The sequence below is a fragment of the Melitaea cinxia genome, chromosome 4, assembly GCF_905220565.1.
Source record: "Melitaea cinxia chromosome 4, ilMelCinx1.1, whole genome shotgun sequence".
Classification (NCBI taxonomy): Eukaryota; Metazoa; Arthropoda; class Insecta; order Lepidoptera; family Nymphalidae; genus Melitaea; species Melitaea cinxia.
Window position 1 is genome coordinate 18,247,461 of NC_059397.1, and position 22,284 is coordinate 18,269,744.

General features: G+C 34.2%; 2 protein-coding genes across 2 annotated transcripts; one reads left to right on the top strand and one right to left on the bottom strand.

Moving 5' to 3' along the window:
* The first annotated feature begins 931 nt into the window (after positions 1-931).
* On the top strand, positions 932-7,465 carry LOC123670456 (solute carrier family 22 member 3-like). The gene is made up of 7 exons (XM_045603950.1): positions 932-1,098; positions 1,991-2,186; positions 2,442-2,542; positions 3,261-3,412; positions 3,694-4,293; positions 6,345-6,526; positions 7,207-7,465. Exons 1-7 carry the CDS (start codon positions 932-934, stop codon positions 7,384-7,386), a joined length of 1,578 nt encoding a protein of 525 aa, XP_045459906.1. The 3' UTR covers positions 7,387-7,465.
* Positions 7,466-11,740: 4,275 nt separating this feature from the next.
* Positions 11,741-22,004, bottom strand: LOC123670457 (solute carrier family 22 member 3-like). Its single transcript, XM_045603951.1, has 7 exons — positions 21,954-22,004; positions 21,442-21,542; positions 15,764-15,915; positions 14,215-14,823; positions 13,726-13,907; positions 12,225-13,396; positions 11,741-12,010 (listed from the first exon to the last, which is right to left on the bottom strand). Exons 1-6 carry the CDS (start codon positions 22,002-22,004, stop codon positions 13,199-13,201), a joined length of 1,293 nt encoding a protein of 430 aa, XP_045459907.1. The 3' UTR covers positions 11,741-12,010; positions 12,225-13,198.
* Between the last annotated feature and the right edge of the window lie 280 nt (positions 22,005-22,284).

Genomic DNA, 22,284 nt, shown 5'->3' on the forward strand with positions numbered 1-22,284 from the left:
TACATCATCATCATTACAGCCTATACAGTCCACTGCTGGACATAGGCCTCCACAAGTTTACGCCAAAAATAACGTGAACTCATGTGTTTTGCCCATAGTCACCACGCTGGGCAAGCGGGTTGGTGACCGCAGTACTGGCTTTTTCGCACCGAAGACGCTGCTGCCCGTCTTCGGCCTGTGTATTTCAAAGCCAGCAGTTGGATGGTTATCCCGCCATTGGTCGGCTCCTTAAGTTCCAAGGTGGTTGTGGAACCTTGTAATCCCTTAGTCGCCTCTTACGATACCCACGGGAAGAGAGGGAGTGGCTAAATTCTTTAGTGCCGTAGCCACACAGCACTTTGAACGTTAGCACATAGTTAATTTACAAATATGTATGCGAGTTCTTATGCACGCCTTATCTTGGTATGAAGGTTAAAAAAATTGAATACATATGCTTAACAGGTAAGGGTTTCAATATATGTATGTCTGTACGCATAGTGTAGATAAGTTGAACAGGTATTTGAAGAACAACAGGTACAGGTTTCATTTATATGAGTAGTTAATGTAGCCAGGGACATAATTATATTGAACGGGTATGTTCAGTAGGTAGGTGTCAATTCAAGCGTATTTGACAACGCGTAAGCTGTAAGGAGCGACGCTTAGTCTGTACAAAGCCTAAATTTAAGACATCGATACCGCCTTGTGTCTTTCTTGGCACCCAGTTCGTGGTCCTGAAACCGAATCTTGAAAGTTTATTTGAAGATGTTAGATTCTTTTTTACTGATTAGAGCTATGAGCTCAAATATAAGTTAATGAATTATATTTGAGTGTGAAGCGTTTACTCTCCATGTCCTGATGAGGATTTTGTACCCAGGGTACATATTGGGAAAGGAAAATACAAGGAATATTACACGAGGTTACTTTTTAATCTTGTAGTGAAATATAACAGAAGATGGCCTCAAACGAAGGTGAAAGTGTTCATTTAGATGTAGTTCTGGAAAAGTTTGGTGGATTTAGTCGTTATAATATACAAGCAATGATTTTAATTAGTTTTGCGTTTTTCAATAATGGCATGCACTGTATTAATTACGTTATGGTTGCTGAGGAGACTCCATACAGGTAATTAAATGTGTCTTTAATACAATTTTATAGCATTATATATATATATGCTAGCTGACCCCGCAAACGTTGTTTTGCCATATATTTTATTAACCTTCTCAACCCCCCCCCCCCTTATAACTTAGGGGAATGAAAAATAGATTTTGGCCATTCTCAGACCTATCCGATATGCACACAAAATTTCATAATATTTTACTAACCCTCTTAACCCCCCCCCCTTATAACTTAGGGGTATGAAAAATAGATGTTGTTCGATTCTCAGACCTACCCGATATGCACACAAAATTTCTTGAGAATCGGTCAAGCCGTTTCGGAGGAGTTTAACTACAACCACTTAGACACGAGAATTTTATATATTAGACATATTACTGATACCATTATTTTAAAGTTTATTTATTAGAGACAAAATACAAGTATCCGGGGAGCGAAAGAAAAATAGTGTGTCAGGACTTACACGCTTATCCACAGACCCTAAAAATGGTGTTCGGATATTAATATATTCTTTTTTTCACTAAATAGTGGTAATTAATGACAATACATATATAGAACAAGTTTGCTGCATACAATACAGTACAACAATATGGTATGCAGCTGATCTTGCTTTCCGCTCGTAAATTGAGTGTTTTTGTGTCTGTGTTGTGTGTATGTATATGTATGTATGTGTGTGTGTGTGTGTGTGTGTGTGTGTATGTGTGAATGTGTGTATAAATCAACTGTTATCAAAAACATAGACATTGATACATAAAATGAAAAAAGAGCTTCATGTTGCTAACCGAAACTGGATTAAAATGAATTTTTATTTTGACGCTACACACACACACATATATTGAAATGTTTTAGATTCATAGATCATAACTATAGGTATTAAGACATTACAGACAAGTATTTACAGGTGCAAAATTGAACAATGCGAGTCACAAATCAAAGTTTTCGAGTCACCGTACAATTTCACGACGCCCCATAATTCACGGGGCTGTTATAAATACACCTCAGACTCAGAAGAATGTAGCCCGAACAGTTTCAATATTTCAAGCGTTGAGCCTTGCAATGAATGGATTTACAAGAAAAAGGATAGTTTCGTCGCTGAGGTAGGGTTACACTTCGCAAAAGGCTTACTGGAGAAATTACCTCGTACAAAAACGTATTTTAATTGTAAATTTTATCACTTTAATATCATATTCATGTTATAAAATAAAAATATTTAACATATTTTAAAATGATATACAGTTTATAGCAAAATTTAATTAATTAATTTATGATACGAAACTTGTATAATAAGTTAAATATTTCATTTGTATTCAATTCAAAATTTGAATCAATCATTGTTTCATTATTAATTTCAGTTTAATCTGGCGTGTCAAGATTGGAAGCGTACATTTGTAGGAACGGTTCATAGCATAGGACTTATGTGTGGACTATTCTTTCAAGGAATTCTATCTGATAGGTACGTTAATATCGCCTAATTATAAGAGATAATATTATGAGATTTTTTTATACGAATTCGTCGGCAAACGATCGTAAGACCCACCTGATAGTAAATGGTTATTGTAGCCTATAAATTCCTGCTACACTCGAAACAACGCAAACACGTTGCCGATCCTACTTCTGACCCACGCCAAGAGCTCTGACCCACTTACTAAACACAGGAACCCAACATTACTTGAGAGCAGTATCAGGTAGCTATGATCTAATATAAGGTTAAGGTACGTCTCCACACCTAGACCTCCAGATTTTGAGCAGGATATCCTACTATCTCTTCTTCAACATAAATTGATATATGCATTAGGTATATGCAGTATCTGTACGCTCGGTATTTCAGCTTTCGAAAACTAAACGATAATTGTACACATACGTATGCATAGGTATAGTGTGTTTGCAAATCTCAAGAGCTACCTAAATTATTTAAAAAACATTTTTATTTTAGATAGACCTGATCGAGAAAGGCATAACTAACATTGATGATCAATCACAAACTCATTGATTTTTATTTGAGAAAGATTAATCAAAACTGTTTTCTTACTCTTTTGTAGATGCCCTTGATCAACAATGTAATCTAAAGTATATATTTCAGAATCTTTAAATAGCACGCGAAGATTTATATGAAATCGACTGGATTTATTTTGGTATAATAGAAATATTATGTAAGTGATTCTCTTTTTCAGGATTGGTCGAAAAGCAGCTATCATAATTGCCGGTCTAGCAGCCGCTTTGTTTGGCATCAGCAAAAGTTTTGCAACTACATATTTATCGTATATCGTCCTTGAATGGTTCGAAGCAACCTTCGGAGAAAATTGTTCGCCAGCTTTTATACTAGGTCATTTATTTTAATTAATAAATATAAAATTTTGAGAATTGTTCTTATTAAGATTCCGAGTTTTTTTTAATTGGATTTTGTTTTTGGAAATGTTAGTAACGTAATTCTTGTGGTCTTGATACAGAAACCCATAAACAAAACAGTGCACGAAAAAATGTTGATACCCATTTTAATTCATCATATAAACTTAACCAATATACTTAAATATAAGTTAATTGAAAATCAATTGTCCTTTGATTAATTAAAGTTCCAAAAATAGACATAAAACCATTGTCTTCCAGGTGTCGAACTCGTCCACGGCGACTACAGACTGCACCAGCAAATATTCTTCTGCGTGATGGCCGCTTTGGGCGGAGTATTATTTTCTCTAGCTGCATACATAGTACCTTACTGGAGAGACTTCGTCCAAGTGATTTATGCACCGTCCTTGCTTTTCATATTATACTACTTTGTCATGGACGAGAGCGTGCGATGGTTACTAAGTAAAGGAAAAAAGGAGCAAGCTACGAAGTTGCTTCTTAAAATTGCAAAAATAAACAAAACAAAATTGGATGAAAAATTGCTCGTTAATATACGTTGTGAAGATAATGGGACGAACAGTGCTTTGTTGTCAACTTTAAAGTCAAAAATAGTAATTAAGCGATTTCTGACTTGCTTGATTTGGTGGACGTCTTGTACGTTTATATCGTTTGGGTTGGTCGTCAATATTGACTCCTTGGCCGGTAATAAGTACTTGAACTTCGCTATAATGTCTCTATCTGATATACCAGCCAGTGTTGCGATGGTGTTTATTTTAAAACGTTTCAAAAGAAAGAAGCCCTTGCTTATATCGTTCTTGACGGCTGGAGTGCTTTGTTTACTTCATCCGTTAGTACCTAGAGGTATGTAAGACATTTATTTTTCATAATATTTTAGAAAACAATAACAATAATAAACGCATCACACTCAACGCCCCACGGTAGGACATTTTCCTGTATCGGAGATCCGGAAACACAAAATACACAAGCACAAACGTCCAGGCCACGACAAACATATATAAGGCCAATACAAATATTTGAACTGAGCGGGGATCGAACCCGCGACTGCTAGCGCAACAGCCAGTGCTGTGACCGCTGTACCAACGCGTCGTCGAGACAATAGATATACAATTTTACGATTAAAGAATAATAATTCATTCCAAACTTTTTTTTAATGTCGGTATCACATTCCAAAAATCCTTCGTAATTGATAAATTATGTAACATAATTAATATTTTTTATAATGCGCTACTAATCACTTGGTCCATAAACATATATTTGGTAAGAAACTAATCTGAACCGACATCTAGGTTCGAAAAAGTTTATAGTTATAACGAAGAAGTTTATAAGAAGTTTAAAACAGTTTTACTTAGCCGTTTTGTTAGCACGCTTTTTATCTGGATGAAACTAGTCTTAGCTAAAGTAGTTAGGTACTTTTTTGGGATATGTAAGAGATCAAGATCTAGGAATTTCATGTATCTACTACATGTAATAAATAAAATTGGAGTGTCTGTTTGCAATAGTAAAATAACCGCTTTTTACTAAATGCATATTTATGTATATACAATTTTCGTCTATCTGTCTGTTTGTTCCGGCTAATCTCTGTAACGGCTCGACCGATTTAGAAGGGACTTTCACTGGCAGATAGCAGATGTAGTAAAGAGTAACTTAGACTAATTTAATTTAGAAAATTATTTATTTTATAACTCTGCGAACTAAAGATTAACTTTTTTGTTAAATTCCACGCGGACGATGTCGCGGGCATAAAAATTAAACTCCTGGTGCTTAGTATCGTAATAAGAAAATATTTTAAATAATTTCTATTCATCAAATAACAATAATGTTTCCACATTTTTTTTTTTTTGTTTTTTTTTTTTTTATATAAGAGGATGACGGTGTTATAATTTCGACTTTTTCTATTATACTTTAATTTCAATGTATTTTATTTATTTATTTAGGGTCACCAGTAACTGTTAACACTAATTAAACTTAAACTAACTAAAGTAAACTTAATCTTAATAAATAAAATACCTAAGTGACACAATTTCTTAAGGAGAACACCGCAAGCAAAAAGAAGCGTTACATTCTAAAATAAAAAATAAAAAACATATTTAAATTTATAAAAATCAACACTCATCAATTACACATAGGAAGTAGCGATCTTAAAAACAATTTTTCCGTGACTCGCTCGATTTCCCTACAATATCATTATCATCATTTGAATAAGCAAATTATAAGAACTATTTTAGCTACAATGCAAACAAATAGATATTCTATCATCATTTTATATTACTGATACAGTATTCATTAACTTATTATTAATAGTTGCAGGTGTGACAAAATAAATCTAAAACTAATCTTTAACAATATAAAAACTGAGATCGCCTAAACATTTGAATCAATTTTAAATTGATTGTAAGTTTATAATCCACGGTCTACTGAATTTCTAAAATTCTATATTCGTCTTTAAGCTCATGTTAGCATGACAACAAATAAAACGTTTTGAGCAAATACAAAAAATGATACACAATTATTATGACCAAGAGTTAAAGTGGTAAAATCCTGTAACGTATTATTAATTATAACAATATAAATAAACTTAAATTTTTTTATAATTAATAACAATTTATTTATATTTTTAACGTGACTACGTTTAATAAATCGATGATGATAATTGCGTTACGCTCATTGTCCCGTTACGCTCAGTGACGACTCGATTAGCCTAGGCGTCTGAGATGTCTTGTTATGACGTTGTCAAGCTAAACTATCGTCCGTAAACCAACTTTACAGACAACCAGATATTTTTTTTTTTTTTTTAATTTGAGTGAAGACATGAAAATTTTTGAGAAGTAATAGAAAGTGAATTCGCCCGGTAGACCAAATCATTTAAACTTTTTTGAAATAATTTCTTTCAGAATATCTGTGGCTGTCGACGGGAGTTTACTTCCTCGGACGATTCGTGTCCACATTCACGTTCGGCACAGTCTACATTTACACTTCGGAATTGTTCCCAACATATTCCAGGAATTCCATGCACGCGTTGTGCTCCGCAATCGGTAGAATTGGTTCAATCGTTGCCCCAATGACGCCGTTACTGGTAATTGTAATAGCCTTTGATGTTCCAAAATAATAACAATTATTCTAATTTATGACGATAAATTGTTTAATCATTTTGTTTTGATACAATAATAGTATTGATTTAAATTAGCACAAGTATTATAGTTATAAACATTTTTCTTTTTTGTTTATTAAATATACAATTCTGAAATTATTTGACTTATCTTTCTTGAAGAATTTCTCATTTCCTTTATTTCAAGATATTCAGTCATTTCAGTCTATCGCAGTCCACTGCTGGACATACGCCTCACCAAGTTTACCCCAGGCATCCCGAAAATAGACAGAGATAAGATATCAAAATATTATAGTAAATATAATATTTATACAAACTTAAAGACTAAAAAAATAATCTATTGGATAATTTTATCCCGCCTGCATATAACGGGTAGTTGTTAGTAGTCGTAATGTTAAACATCATACAAATCTATATTTATAAAAATGAATGTTTGTCTATATGTCTTTTATAGAATCGTAAACTATGCATTTGATCATGTTATAATCTTCATTAAAGTGTTTTGCATGAGCCCACAAAGGTTTCTGAGTTGGTACGACAAAAAAAGCATAGCAACGCGCGCACAGGTTTATAAAAACCTAGCTAAAATCACTTAATCATATTTTCTTCTTTTATATTTTTCTTTAAAACTTATCGTTCGTTTTCAGACAATATACATGGAAAGTCTTCCAACAATACTCTTTGGAAGTATATCAATCGTGGCAGGGCTGACAACCCTCCTAGTCCCAGATCTTGACAACGAACCTCTACCAGATAATGTGTTGGAAGCTGAGAAGATCGGATCATATCCCCTCACTAACATATCAGATAAAAAAACTGAAGAATAACCCAAACGCTTAAGAAAATTAGCTTTAAAAATAAGATTAATTTGTACTTTCAGTAATTAAATTCATGTCTTCTAATAAAGAAGTATTTTATTGGTGTTCTAATTCTAAATACAAAAAAAAATTATACCTTTGTGTGTATATTTACATCAATGAAAAAAACAACGTTAAACGTTTCTACTTATGTATAACGCAAAATTTAATATACAATTGACATATATATTTATTTATACTTATTTGTCGAACAATAAATGACCACGTGGAATGTTGGCGAGAATACTGTTAGCATTCCCTGTTGAATTAGTTTAGACGATTATAATCAACTGCCGAAAAAATATTTGTACTCCAATCACTAAGTTGTGAAGCTAATTATTGAGGATTTCATACGCTCGTTTACTATTCATCTCGATCACAGAACATTGACACATTATTTACTTACAAAGCTTCGAATATACCACAGTTGCTTCAACATAAGGACAATAATTACGAACAGTTTAAACACAAATCCCCATTCGATGACTCGTATTGAATAGCACATGCAATGCGGCGCGGCGCAGATTAATATTGCAAGCAGACCCACAGGTGCAAACGGGGCCGAATTGAAAATAGCTTACAAAAGCAAAGTACACTTATCTACGAGTATAGACGAAACGGTAACGATGCGACAAGCAGCAAAATATCGTACACGTTAAAATTGATACAATGCGCTATTGTTATGAACATTTAATTAAAACTTTAAATATTAATATAATAGTGTTATTAAACTTTTAGCAAACAACGATTTATTCAAATGAAATGTGTTTTGCTTTCGACATTTTTTGTTTTATCCTTTGTATTTAAGAGTCATTATCGATATAATAAGCAACGCAACAGCCGCTTTGGTGAAGTGGTGTGAGTTGTTGTCTCTTAATAATAATTATTATTATTATTATTACTTATAAATATTAATTAATAATAATAATGCGGTAATCTTCGCAAGTACTGATTCGATCATGAAATTTATTTCACTAACGGGAAACTACACTTTTTTTTTTTGGTATCGCAGGGGAACCCATTTACTGGTGATATCCAGGACGCCCGGGTAGGCAATCCTAGACCATATGTCGGCTTCAGCACTTGGGGCTGCAGTACCGACCAAACCTCTGCGGGAGCCTTCAGCCGCTTTAATTGGAGGGTCCCGGATCTGCAGGCAACAGGATCCCTCCAGCGACCGGCTGGCTTCGGCGAAAAGGCCAGACTTCTCCTCCATGGGGACTATCCGGCTCACCTCTGAATAATCCCGACGACGCCATGTCTAGCAGGACCGGGTTCCCATCCCGGCCCGACACGAGCACAGGGGCGTTACTGGAGGCGCATTAAGTAGCGCCTCCTACGCACCCCCGTTCGTCTCCTGCGGAAGGAGGCCTCGTCGGTGGCCTCCTCTCTCATCCGCTCGTCGTTCCACTTCTGGGACATTACTATCTCGCAGAAGGAGACCATCGCCGTCCAGGACTTGTCGTCGCCGAGCATCGCGGTGATGACGCTAGGCAGTGACAAGTCCCCTCCGAGAACTGTCGTCAGATCGCGACGCAGTGCCGCCCATCTCGGGCACACCTCGAGGGTGTGCTGGGCAGAGTCCACCGCCGCGCCACAATCGTGACATCCAGTCGTCGGCTCCTTTTGGACCGTCCGACACAAGTATTCACCAAAGCAGCCGTGCCCGGTGAGAACCTGCGTCAGACGGAAGGTGAGGGGCTTGCGCTTGCGGCGCATCCACCGCTCAAGGACCGGGCGCAAAGCAGCCGTTACGCGTGTGCCATACGGCTGCTCCGCCAGGTCCTCCCCCCACCTCCACATTAATGCTTCTTGCTCCATCCGACGCACCCATAGGATCCCGTCCAACGTGGGGTTCTCACCGAGAGAACGGGAAACTACACTATTCTGGGGTGATATAGGCTATATTTTGTTATTATTGAACAAAAAATTAGGCAAAAATAATATATATGCAAATCAAGTCGGAGAAATGCGAGCGAGATGAAAACTTGACTATTTGCATCACAAAAATAATAATACGCTAGTGATATAATATGTAGAAAAAAATAAATCTTTCGACATGTGTCGTATCGTATCCGCTTCGTACGGTTGTTATAAGTCTAGCGATTGCAAACTGAGTCACAACCGTGTCGCAATTATATATCCACATCCAGCTAAAGACGGGGAGCCAATATTATGAATGTAAATAATCTTGTTTCTGTCGTTTGTATATTAATTTTCATTGTAATAGATTTTAATTTACTTTTACATGTTATTATTGGTCAATACTGTACCATACAGTATACATATAATAAAGCCAAAAGCCATATATCATTATTAAGCATATAAGTTATATGTATAAGGATATTGCTTGCATAAAAAATTATAGACCTATTTCTATTTTACCTGTATTCGGTAAAGTATTTGAAAGACTAATAAGACCCACACTTTCCTGGCATATAAAACAAATGATATCGGAACAACAGTCTGGTTTCTTCAAGGCTCGATCCACAACAACCAACCTTGCTTCATTTGTGACCTTTTTGACCGATTCAGTTGATTCTAATATCCCAGTTGACACAATTTATACAGACGTAAGCAAAGCATTCGATACCGTGGACCACGTTATTCTTCTTCACAAGCTTTCAACCTTTGGTATAGCAGGTAACTTGTTGGAATGGTTTCGCTCGTATCTGAGCAATCGGAGTTCTAGGGTAGTTGTCAGTGGATACTCGTCTCAAACATTTTTAACCCAATCAGGTGTTCCCCAAGGATCAGTTCTGGGGCCTATTTTATTTAATATATTTGTGAACGATATTGTAGGAACATTTAAACACAGCAAATGTTTTCTTTACGCCGACGATCTCAAAATTGCAAAACAAATAAAAAACCAACATGACACTATCCTTCTACAAGAGGACTTAAACAGCTTAGTCGACTGGTGTGAGAGAAACGGTTTGAAACTGAACATCGATAAATGCAAATATATACGATTCTCACGTGGAACTTACCCGAACTCGCAGTCTTATACTATCAATAATGAGACGTTGCGGGAGGTGATTGCTGTCAAAGACTTGGGAGTTAATTTGGACAGTAAAATTAGATTCCACACACACATTGACAGAATAACAACTAAGGCGTTTCAAATGCTGGGTTTTGTAATAAGGAACAGTAAAAGTTTTAAAAAACCGCAGACCAAGATTAGCCTTTATGCGGCCCTGGTTCGATCTGGTTTGGAGTACTGTGCTCAGATCTGGTCACCACACTACGAGGTACATATAAAGCGTATTGAAAGGGTCCAAAAGCGTTTTCTATGGCACCTTTCTTATCAGTGTAATAAAGTAAAACAGTTGCCGACATATCATAGTCGTTTACAACATTTTAAACTTAATAGTTTGCTCGATCGGAGACATTTATTAGATCAGGTTTTGCTGTATAGATTGGTTAACGGTATGTTGGACAGCCCCGATCTTGTAGAAAAAATATATATAAATGCGCCCACCAGATTTCCCCGTGCAAGTAAATACGTTCCATTTTCGATTCAACGTTCAAAAACAAAATTAGGTCAGAACGCTACCATGAATAGATTATTTGAACAGTATAACCGAATAACAAAAAACAACGACATTGATGTGGATATTTTTTCAGACAGCCTCCCAAAATTTAAAAATAAACTTATTGCAAGCTTTACTTCTCTATCTTGACATTAAATGCATCACTATGTCTTTCAATATCGATCATGTTCTGTATGTTTTTCATGATATGTATGAGTGTGTATATTTCTTCTCTTTAAAAAAAAAATAAAAAATATAGTTAACGTTAAGTTGTTATTGTTTATAGATAAATTGTATTTTTTTTTCTTTCTATCTTTTTGTAAATTTTAATTTATGTAAGAATTAGTTATTTGGAGTTTTTAGGTTTTTGTTTTTTACATTTATATAAATTTAAAATAAATAAAATAATTACTACTTAGATGGAACTGTCCTTAACCACGCCGTGGCAACTTGTAAATAAAACAACACTCAGCAAATTATTGTAAACATTTATTTTTAAAATCTGTATTAGTGTATGTTTTGTAAGTTGTCCTAAAAAAATAAATAAATAAATAAAATAAATAAATGTATGGAAAAGAAATATACATAGCACATAGCGTTTTAGCAAAAAATACGAGCGACGAAATTTCTTCCAGTTTTTAACGTAATAATTGGCTATTTATATTTCTATCAGATATAATAATTTAAGAGCCCTAAACCACTAACTTCAAATCTACTCTTGCGATCTTACACGATGATTTTTTTTAACAATTATATGCTTAATTTAATCGTATATTTGGAATAAATTGAAATTGTATATAGGTAGTATATATATATTAAATTATGTATTACAATAGCTGTTATTCGTGATAGCTCCTTATTAAGATCATAATATAAAGACCGCCGTTTTACTGATGAAGCTGCCTTTTGCACATTTGTTCTTTTATCTGTCACATTATCTTCTTGTCAATCAATGTTTGTGAACAACAAAGATGTCTATGAATAAATTAAAGAAATATGTCCCATTATTAAAACTAACTAATTTAAAGGTTACCAATTAAGTCGAAATTTAGCAACTAAAACTAAGGTTGGGCACAGTCAGTCAGTCAGTCAGTCAGTCAGCTCAGCCTATTGCAGTCCACTGCTGGACATAGACCTCCCCAAGTTAGCGCCAAACATCCCGGTTTTCCGCAATCCTCATCCAGCCTACACCGGCAACTTACGTAGATCGTCGGTCCAACGGGTCGGAGGACGTCCCACACTGCGTTTACCAAGACGCGGTCTCCACTCCAGGACCCGTCTAGGTTGGGCCAGCAGGAAATATTCTGCTCAAAATCTGGAGAAGCCCATCTGGGGAAATACCTCAACTTACAGAAGATCACAGCTAAATGATACTGCTTCCAAACAGTGTTATATTCCTGTGGTAAGGCGATCAGAGCTACTGGGAGGATTGGGGGTAAGGTCAGCAACACGCTTGGGATGCTTCTGGTGTTCGAGACATCTTACCGGTACGCTTGTTTTTCCACAATTTCCTTTTTTTTTTTTTTTTTTTGAAAGAACGAGGTATAAAAAAGGAGAAAGAGTTAAATCATTTTTGCAAAGGTTAATACGAAACAGTATATAATCATTAAATTCGTTATTATAATAAAGTATTAATCTCTTTTGAATGTTTTATATTTTAATATAAACAAAAAGTTAAAAGAAGACCGTAAAATAAAGGATCATTTGAAATCACGGGAGCTTTTGATTTTATTTTAAATTCTTTAGATCTCAAGTTTCTAATTATTTATGTGAATCCTTAGAGAATCAAATTACATAAAATGGGAGTAAAAAATTAAAAAGAAATTAAATGTACGATTCTTTAAAATATTGTGATATCCTGTTATTATCTTAATGCTGACTCAAGGAATCGCCAATTAAGGAAAACTGTCAGTACTGAGGATTGCCTCTTCTTCTAGTTCGCTTCTCAGATATCGATGTATTGCAAATTCTTCAAAAGTATACAAGTTTTCTTCAATTTTGTATTTACTTTTATAGCTATTGGGCAAACTTAGCTGTCAATTTATTTTGGGATAGTAAGACTTTTTTTGTTAAGCTGTTTTCTTGTGAATGGGGCATCTTCATTTTTCTATCAACTGCAGTTCTGTAAAACTACACAAATATTCAAAACAAAATTGAAATGTAGTCTCACAAAATTTCTTCAAATTATAAGAGATAAAAATCATGACTCAAATTTTAATACCATATTTTATGCCTTTTTAATAATTTATTCATAGTTTAGAGGTATCTCTTTCGATATGGGTCTCCGCGTCTTTTGGAGGGATCTTTGATTTCCCCAGAGATTCAGCCTGTAGTACGGTGTCTGGTAGCAGATCATCTGATACGTCGGGAACTAGGAAAGTGGTGAGACCGGCGAATACAGCCACGAGACCGAAGACCAGGGACGGTAGTCCAGACCAATACACGTTCTGTAAAAACAATTCATGGCATTAAATGGCAACAATTCATGGCATATGCACGGAGAACGGATTAATAGTATGTTGAGATCGTTACTTAAATTATTTTAGATGTACAAAAAAACTCTTTTTAATTTGACTCTACTGTATTAGAATCTGATATAAAAAATTTCTTTGCATGTACTAGAAATGGCTATTTGGTGTTCCTACATTAGTACTCGTAGTTGTGTATAAAATTTGTCACAAAAATAAACATCAAAACGTCATTCGGTAAGATATTCCGACAATGGTATATAAAACGAACAACGTATAGAATCCAAAATATTTCATAACGCATTTACCAGGAGCGGAGTCTGCGGTGCGACGATGGCGCCCACGCGGCCGACTGAGGAGCACAAAGCGTGCATGGAATTCCGTGTGTACGTCGGGAACAGCTCAGACGTGTACATGTAGGTTATGGCGAAAAAGAACGAACTCATCATCCTTCCCACCATGTAGAATGTGATCGATAGCCATGGTAAACCTAGAACAGATATTGCTTGTAGCATTACAAAAGTTATGTAATTAAAAAACCTACGTATGTAACTTTATCATTTGTGTTAAACCATATAAAATGTAAATTAATTAGGGCATCTATATTCATTAAAGTATTAAACCCTTTGCATTTACAAGGAAAATTTTCTAGTACAACTTTAAAATTTTTATTCTCTTTTCAAAGATTTACTTTACAGTCTTTGATTCATTACATCAAAAAACATAAGTTTGAATTTATTTTGTAAAAAGTTTTCACAACTACTTCAAGATTGACATTTTATTTTATTTTTTCTTACCTAACGGTATAAATGGTTGCGCTATACACAGAACAGCTCCAGTAAAGAATGACAACATCAACGGTAGTTTTCTTTTAAAATGAGTCAGAATGTAAGTAACAATAAGAGATGCGGGAATTTCTACGAGCGATGATAGGCCATAATTAACATATTTATTCCCTTGTAAAGTTACAGAGTTTATTATCATTCCATAGATAATGAAGGTGGATGCTGTCCACCAAACTAAACAAACAAAAAATCTCATCCTCAATTGACTAGATTTAAACGTGTCCTTCAACAATTCATTAAAAGGAACATTTGGACTGACGTCACAGGATAACTGATTGAAACTATTTGCATCTATCGTCAGCTTATTCTTCTTCGCAGCCTTTTCTAGAACGGCCACAGCTTCGTTCTTTCTTCCCTTTATAAGAAGCCATCTTGGACTCTCGTCGAGTAGAAATTTGTAGACAAAGAATAAAAATCCTGGTATATATATCGCCCTTAAGAACCATCTCCAGTTCGGCGTTATCCACGCGACGAAGGCTAATGTTATGCCTCCAAAACAGTATCCAAAACCGCACATCATATAAAATATTAGTCTTCTTTTGGTTGATACTATTTCAATAACTGAAAAAACATGAAGATATTGTTATAGACTTTTTTTGAGTTTACTCCTTAACAATCGATTTTCCTATAAGATATGAAAAAATATGAGTGGTAAAATCTACCGAACGAATGACCTCGATACGTTTTTAACCCTACTGAGTTCCGATATAACCTTTTGTTTAAAAAAATCTACAGACATCTAACTGAAATTTGCATACAATGAGATATAATCAAGAAGAAACACGGAACAACGTAATCGTTACATATTGTACTATACTACTAGCCTTTAATTGAACCAATACTTTTTAAAACATGCTACCTAAATTCGGCTCAAAGGACCAATAAATCCATACTTGTAAATTAATACGCTTTTCGATTGTTTATTTTATTTACTTTATTTATTAAAAATACAAATATTTTTACAAAAGAATCTTAACTAAAAAATTGTTGTCTGTAAAGTTGGTTTACAACAACGAGTCATCATTTTTCTTACTGACTTGACTTACTTCAAGATTTTCGCAAACTGCTAATTGAAATAATTAAAATGTTATTAATTACACATATGCGTGGTATAGGAAAGGCTCTATGAGCAATGTCACGGTCGTGTTAAATATTTACCAACAAGAAGTATTAATCTCAATTTTGCTACATTCTTTCATACACGTCTTAAAATATCTTTCAAAACATGTAATTTTCTTACAATAATTTCCTTAACTACCGAACACGAAATAAATTTTTCAATTAACTTATCACTTTGGTTCACTTATTCGGAAAAGCCTAAGGGGCTTTTGCAAGTAAATGTAGTGTAATATACGTTTTTCTTAATGTTACAAATATTAAAAAAAGCATTTAATTTGAATCTGCGTTCATTCAGTTGAAACTAAAGTGTTTCATTCAAGAGACTAAAACAGCTCATATCATAGTTACGTTTAATTAGAAAATAAGTGTTTACAGCACTGACCTAGGACATACATTGGTGAACAACTGTCTCCAATTGCACCTTCTAAGAACTCCATGGCGATGTAGAACCAGTACCACGGCGAGAAACTTCTCAAAAGCCCGAAGAATCCACCCAAGATACCCGTAATAACAACTGCAGTTTTCCTCCCGACTCTATAAAAAGTAAACCTAATGTTGTACAATGAACGGATTTACAAAATAACTCCTTTCTACCCAACTTTTTTACTGTCACGGGCGTCTTAAGTTTTCGAAGCAAATCTTAAATTATACATATTAAATTTTGAAGATTGATTGGTATGTAAATATATATTTATTTTAATTTCTAATTTATTTTAATCTATACTAGAAAAGGTTCTTAACATGGCCGTGAGCTTATTTCGAAAAAAAAACGTGTATTTTACGTATTTCTGTGTGTTCGTGTTTGAGTACGTGGATGCGTATTTGCGTGCCTATGTACAAACGTGCGTGTATTTGGGTTAAAAAATTGAACTATTTTATATATACAAAAAAACATGTGCAAAATATAAAGAGCTTCTTAATAATAAGAGGAATGGTATCTGAGAACGAGTTGGTTTTGTCCAACACTAGAAATAATCAATAAATAAGTGTGTTCATTTTAGAAAATATGTGTGTGCGTGTGTATGTCTGTTGGAAGAAGCATTGGTGACACCGGCAACGGTTGATAGCACCGACGATCGCAAGTATGATCCCACCAATAGAAAACATTTGTATAGAAAATATAAATGTATGCCGCAATCTGGGCTTTACATTAAGTATTGTACGCTTTCAATCACCCCACATAGAAGTAAATCCTTGTTGTGACCGTTGGGTGCAAGCCGTCGGAAAATTCGTTACAACCTGTTCATTAAATAACTCTAAGAAATTTCAAATTATACAAATTGTAAAATGCTTTATCTTATCACCGTATGTTTCTTCTTGTAAAGTAACAAATAACATAGTAAATATGAAAATAACACGTTTTACATATCATATCGATGTCGATATAAAATTTAATAGTAGTTAACGTTGTGTGTCAGGCGTTTATTTATTCATAAAGTATTACAATGTTTCATTATGTACTTATATTTTCATAACATCATAATTGACTAGTCCATTGGCGCAGTTTATTTGTTTATATGTGTACACATACATATTCTATGTATGTTTATCAAAAAAAAAAAAAATATAGCTATATCAGTCGGCCGCTACCTATAACACAAGCAATAAGTTGCTTACCGTAGGAATTTGGTAGGATCAGACGACCGTATGTATGCGGTTTCACCGTATATATTTACTTATCATCAAGCTGTAATCACAAAACACATGAGTTCACGTTATTTTTGGCGTCAACTTGTGGAGGCCTATGTCCAGCAGTGGACTGTATAGGCTGTAATGATAATGATGAAGCTGTAATCACTTATGACATCTCCATAATTATATTTGATTTTTCTAAATTAAAATAAGTGGTAATGATTATTTTATTATATTGAATTATTTAATTACTATTACTATTTACTAGCCCTTTGCAGTTGGAGCAGTTTTCAGTAGCCCTGCTATCTGTTCCGGGGGCTTTGTGATTCAATTCCCTCGAGTCTGAGTGTAATTGAGTATTTAGGTAATTGTGTATTTAGTGAAAAATTATGTAGCTATATAACTCAGATGTTATTTATAATACAAACAAGTTGCTCATTTTAGTATTAAATGATTGTGTATGTCACAATATTAGTTACCACACTCGTCCGAAATGACTGGACCGATTTTTATAAATTTTTGTGTGCATATCGGGTAGGTCTGAGAATCGGCCAACGTTTATTTTTCATACCCCTAAGTTATAAGGGAGGGGGGGTTAATGAGGTTAATAACATATATGGCAAAACAACGTTTGCGTAGTTAGCTAGTTAATATTATAAATGTGAATTTAAGTTTGTTTGTTACGCTTTCACGCTAAAACTACTTAATCGATCATCATGAAACTTTGTACACATATTTTTGGAGGTATTAGAAGTAACATAGAATACTTTTTAGTACGAACGAAGCCGCGGGTAAGAGCTAGTTTAATATAAAGAATAATGATGCTGAATTGAACTTGATCTAAATCAGCCTGTAACATTTAACTGCTGGGTTTAGATTTATTTCTCCACATACGAGGTTTGAAGCTGTAAATCAACTGTGTATCACACACATATTTTTATAAAACTTTATAAAAAAACTTATTTACAAAGGTAAAATTACATAAAGTATGTTGTTATAAATAACATAAAATTTGTGTAATTTTAATCATTACTTTGACTATCTACAAATTAATCGACAACAACAAAAACTCAAACGGTTTCATTACCTTAAACTACAAAATAAAAACAGGAAATAATGAAATATTCATAACTATATAAATACACACAGAGGTCAGACACATGTAGAATTTGTTGGCGAAAAAAATAAGCCACTGTAATATTATCTTATTAAAAATAAAAAATAGGTAAAATACCTATATAAGGCATATTTATATGTAAAGCACACCAATTTGACATATTGTATAATGAAATATAACTTTATTTATACAAAATATTATACATATTTACAATTCACAACTTAAGAACTAAATATTTACAGATAGTTTTGGTATAAATCATGTCTGCGTGGAATTGTGCCAAGAATGCTGGCAGCATTTCCCCGTTGAATCGCTATGCCGATTCTCTGGGCAAAAAATGCACCAGCCCTCTTGTCACCAGTGGAGGCAATAAGGCGAGGTGTTATCTCTTTTATTATCTTATTTATTATATGTTGTATAATTGATATAAATAAATAACCATTGCAAATTTAAAGTAAGCAGCAAACACTTGAACATACAATATATGTCTACGTCGCAGCTGAAACAATAAGATGACAGCTAGTATTTTTCATATAATTAAAAATTACTTGAACGTTAAAGTACGTGTAAGAACTGATCAAGACATTCAACAAGCTATACAGCTATTCCCTTTCACTTAGAACAAAACTTGTCCAACCTTGATACAAATACATAAACATTTAAAAGTCATTAGTCGTAATCACTGCATAGCTAAAATTGTATTGTCCCATATTTCTTCATGAACGTTTTTTAAACTAAATTTATTATTATTATATAAATAAATAACTAATAATATACCGTATTATTATGATATGCTATATATTATTATTTTTTTATAATAATATCGAATTTTAAATATTTTAATTTTCCTCATGACAACAAACATAAGAAAATAATAACTGAGGTAGGGCACAGCAGGAATTTCCTGCTCAAAATACGGAGCAGCCCGACTGGGGTAGTACCTCGACCTTACAGAAGATCACAGCAAAATAATACTGTTTTCAAGCAGTATTGTGTTCCTGTTGGTGAGTAAGGTGACCAGAGCTCCTGGGGGATTGGGGATTGGGTCGGCAACGCGCTTGCGATGCTTCTGGTGTTGCAGGTGTCTATAGGCTACGGTAATCGCTTACCATCAGGTGAGCCGTAAGCTTGTTTGCCGACCTAGTGACATATAAAAAAAAAAAAAATTATCCAATTTAATTCAGTCGTTCACTAGTTTACACGTGCACACATAAAGATATAAATTTAATTATTTATTCTACTTTTAATAAAACTTCGGTTTATTATTTTGTTGACGTCGCAATTTTAACTAAAGGCCAGAAAAAAAACTGTTGTCAACTGCATCCAAACTAGCATTATAAAAAATTCCCTCTGATTCAGGATCTCCACATATCAACGCAGGGTTAATAACGGTTAGGTTAAATAATTCTTTACTTAAAAAAGTTGACAACAGTGTCCCAAATGAGCAAACGGTCGCTTGGGTTCCTCTAACCCCTACTATAAGTGTCGGTCTGACCACTTGAAAAGTTCTGAGGTATTCATATCATCTCTCACGTAATCCATTCGTGTTGTGATTGGCTTATCCATTTACATTCCTTACATGCTTTTCGTAGTAAAATATTATTTGATGTTTACAATTACTTTTGTTTTTATCATACTGCTAGACTTCGTTTGATATATACATATATGCCTAATCAATGCCATACAACTATATATTTTTTTCTTTATTTAATTCAAAATAATGAAGTCGTCGTCGCATACCAATGCATCTAAATAAGTAAATCTTGTACAATAGTGTAGTTGGTTCTGAGAGAGGATAAGCCAAAATTGAATTACAGCCTCCAAGTTCTTTAAAATTTTGGTTTATTTACAGCATATCATTTCTGATATCTTCGTTTCGGACACATTCCACCATAATTTGAGCTACATGTTTAATGATGCATAACGGAGATGGTACTTTTTTTATCAGGTAAGCAAACTTATTAAGTAACTGAGGAGTTTCTTTCCAGCTTGTCTCTGCAGGATCGGCATTCTGAACCATTTGTAGCTTCACTTTTAAAAATATTTAAGAATTTCAATTTGTCAAATGACGAATGGAAGATGCTATTGAAGCTATTTTTGATTTTGATTGTATAACACATACATCCCGACTAGAAAAAAGGTCAGGCTCAACCAGATCATGTATCTGGACCGCATCAGGACAGAATAAGGCATGCCAGGTCCGGCAAGCTCTATCAGGACCAGGTCTGGTCCAGACAAGGATAGCCTGATGTAAAATATAATCTAGTATGGTAAGGCATACTGGATCAGGACCCGGTCCGGTCCAGATCAGGATAGCCTGATGTAAAATATAATCAAGTATGGTAAGGCATAATGGATCAGGTCCCGGTCCGGTCCAGATCAGGATAGCCTGATGTAAAATATATCAAGTATAGTAAGGCATACTGGATCAGGACCCGGTCCGGTCCGGATCAGGATAGCCTGAAAGAAATTACGCGAACTGAGCCTGAATCGCGCTATTAAAGTTTTTAAGCGCACTTAGTATATATACAATTATCAGGACAGTCTAGCAGGGAGTCCATTTCTACACTGTGGAGCACTCGTAAGTAATAGGAAATAGTTAATTAATAGTTACTTAGTAGAAGTTAATAAATAAAATTTAATTAATAAAAATAATTAATTAATAACAAAAATAAATAAAAATAAATAATATTTAAAGTAAAAACATAAATATATAATACACTGGAAAAAATAAACGGAAATAAATATGATAATAATTATGTTGAGTAACACATTTATAATATAAATTTGCTTCTTTTTTTTACTAAACAATTTTTTCAAGAATATACATTCGTGTTTTTTAAAAGGACCGAACCGGCTGATCAGGATGAGATAAGATTTTCTGATCTGGAACCGATCAGGAAATTTCATCTCATCCTGATCAGGTCCAGACCAATCATCTGCGTTACATGCCTTATCTAGTCCTGATCAGGCATGCCTGGTCCGGTCCTTCTCAGGAAGACGAAAAAATTTCTACTCGGGATTAAGTTTCCTGTTTTACAAACAAAGAATCGTGTGTATATTAAATGTATGTATATATTATGTATGTGATGTATTTATTTATGTATTTATTGACATTCACTTTTTTAGCTATCCCCAATGGTCACTCACTTCAGCCTAATACAGTCCACTGCTGGACATAGGCCTCCACGAGTTCGCGCCATGTGCCGTAACCACACAGCAACGGTAGTTTAATCTAAAATAATTTAAGAGTTTTAGTAAAAATCTAGTCACCACACAATTTTAAATCCATAGTATTTAAAACCTTTTACCTGTCAGACATCGGCCCGACTATAAGAAGTCCGCACATGTACCCGAAGCTGTGCACCGTACCGACCAAAGTCCTCTTCCATTCATGACAGGCGAGTTGGAACTAAAAGAAAATGTTTAGATAAATATTTCGTTTTATACATACAAACGCTTTTATGGCTTCACATTATAACAAAATATTTGTGTTTGTTTATAAGGGATAACTTGAAAAATACTACGCATCTTGATAAAATGTAAATGGTACGGTACGACATCAGCTTTTGAATAAAAAATTTTGAAATACGTTCAACCATGAAAAATGATCTGGTAACAAACACCATAGGAAAAGAACAATATACAATCGAATTTCGAACGTATTGCTTTTTTTTTCTCGGTCGTTCTTTAGAAGACAAGGCATAGAATTTTTCTACTTAATATTCGACATCCTAAACCAGCTCGGCATGATGCTTACTTAAATAAAGTTATGTTAGATTTCGATTTCGCTTGTTGGATGCTGTTATCTCTCTTGGATTACTTGCGAATCAGCTATCCTTATAGTCAACGTCTTGATGCTGGTACGCTCCATTTATTTGTCAATGTTGTCAGCCTGATCAAGCTTGACGCTTGTTTCAAGGTTTCAAAGCGCACAATCAATGGCCTTGTATGACCTTGTATTATTTTATTATCGTCATTATTAGTTATATATTTATGTATAAATAAATTTCAATATTTTATAAAAGAATAAAATACACTATAAATATATTACAAGCAATATAAAAAAAACCTCTTGTCTGATAAATATGAGTTCATTTCCGCAACGCGTAAATAAGTAAAAAAAATGTACAGCATATATTACGGGCATTTAC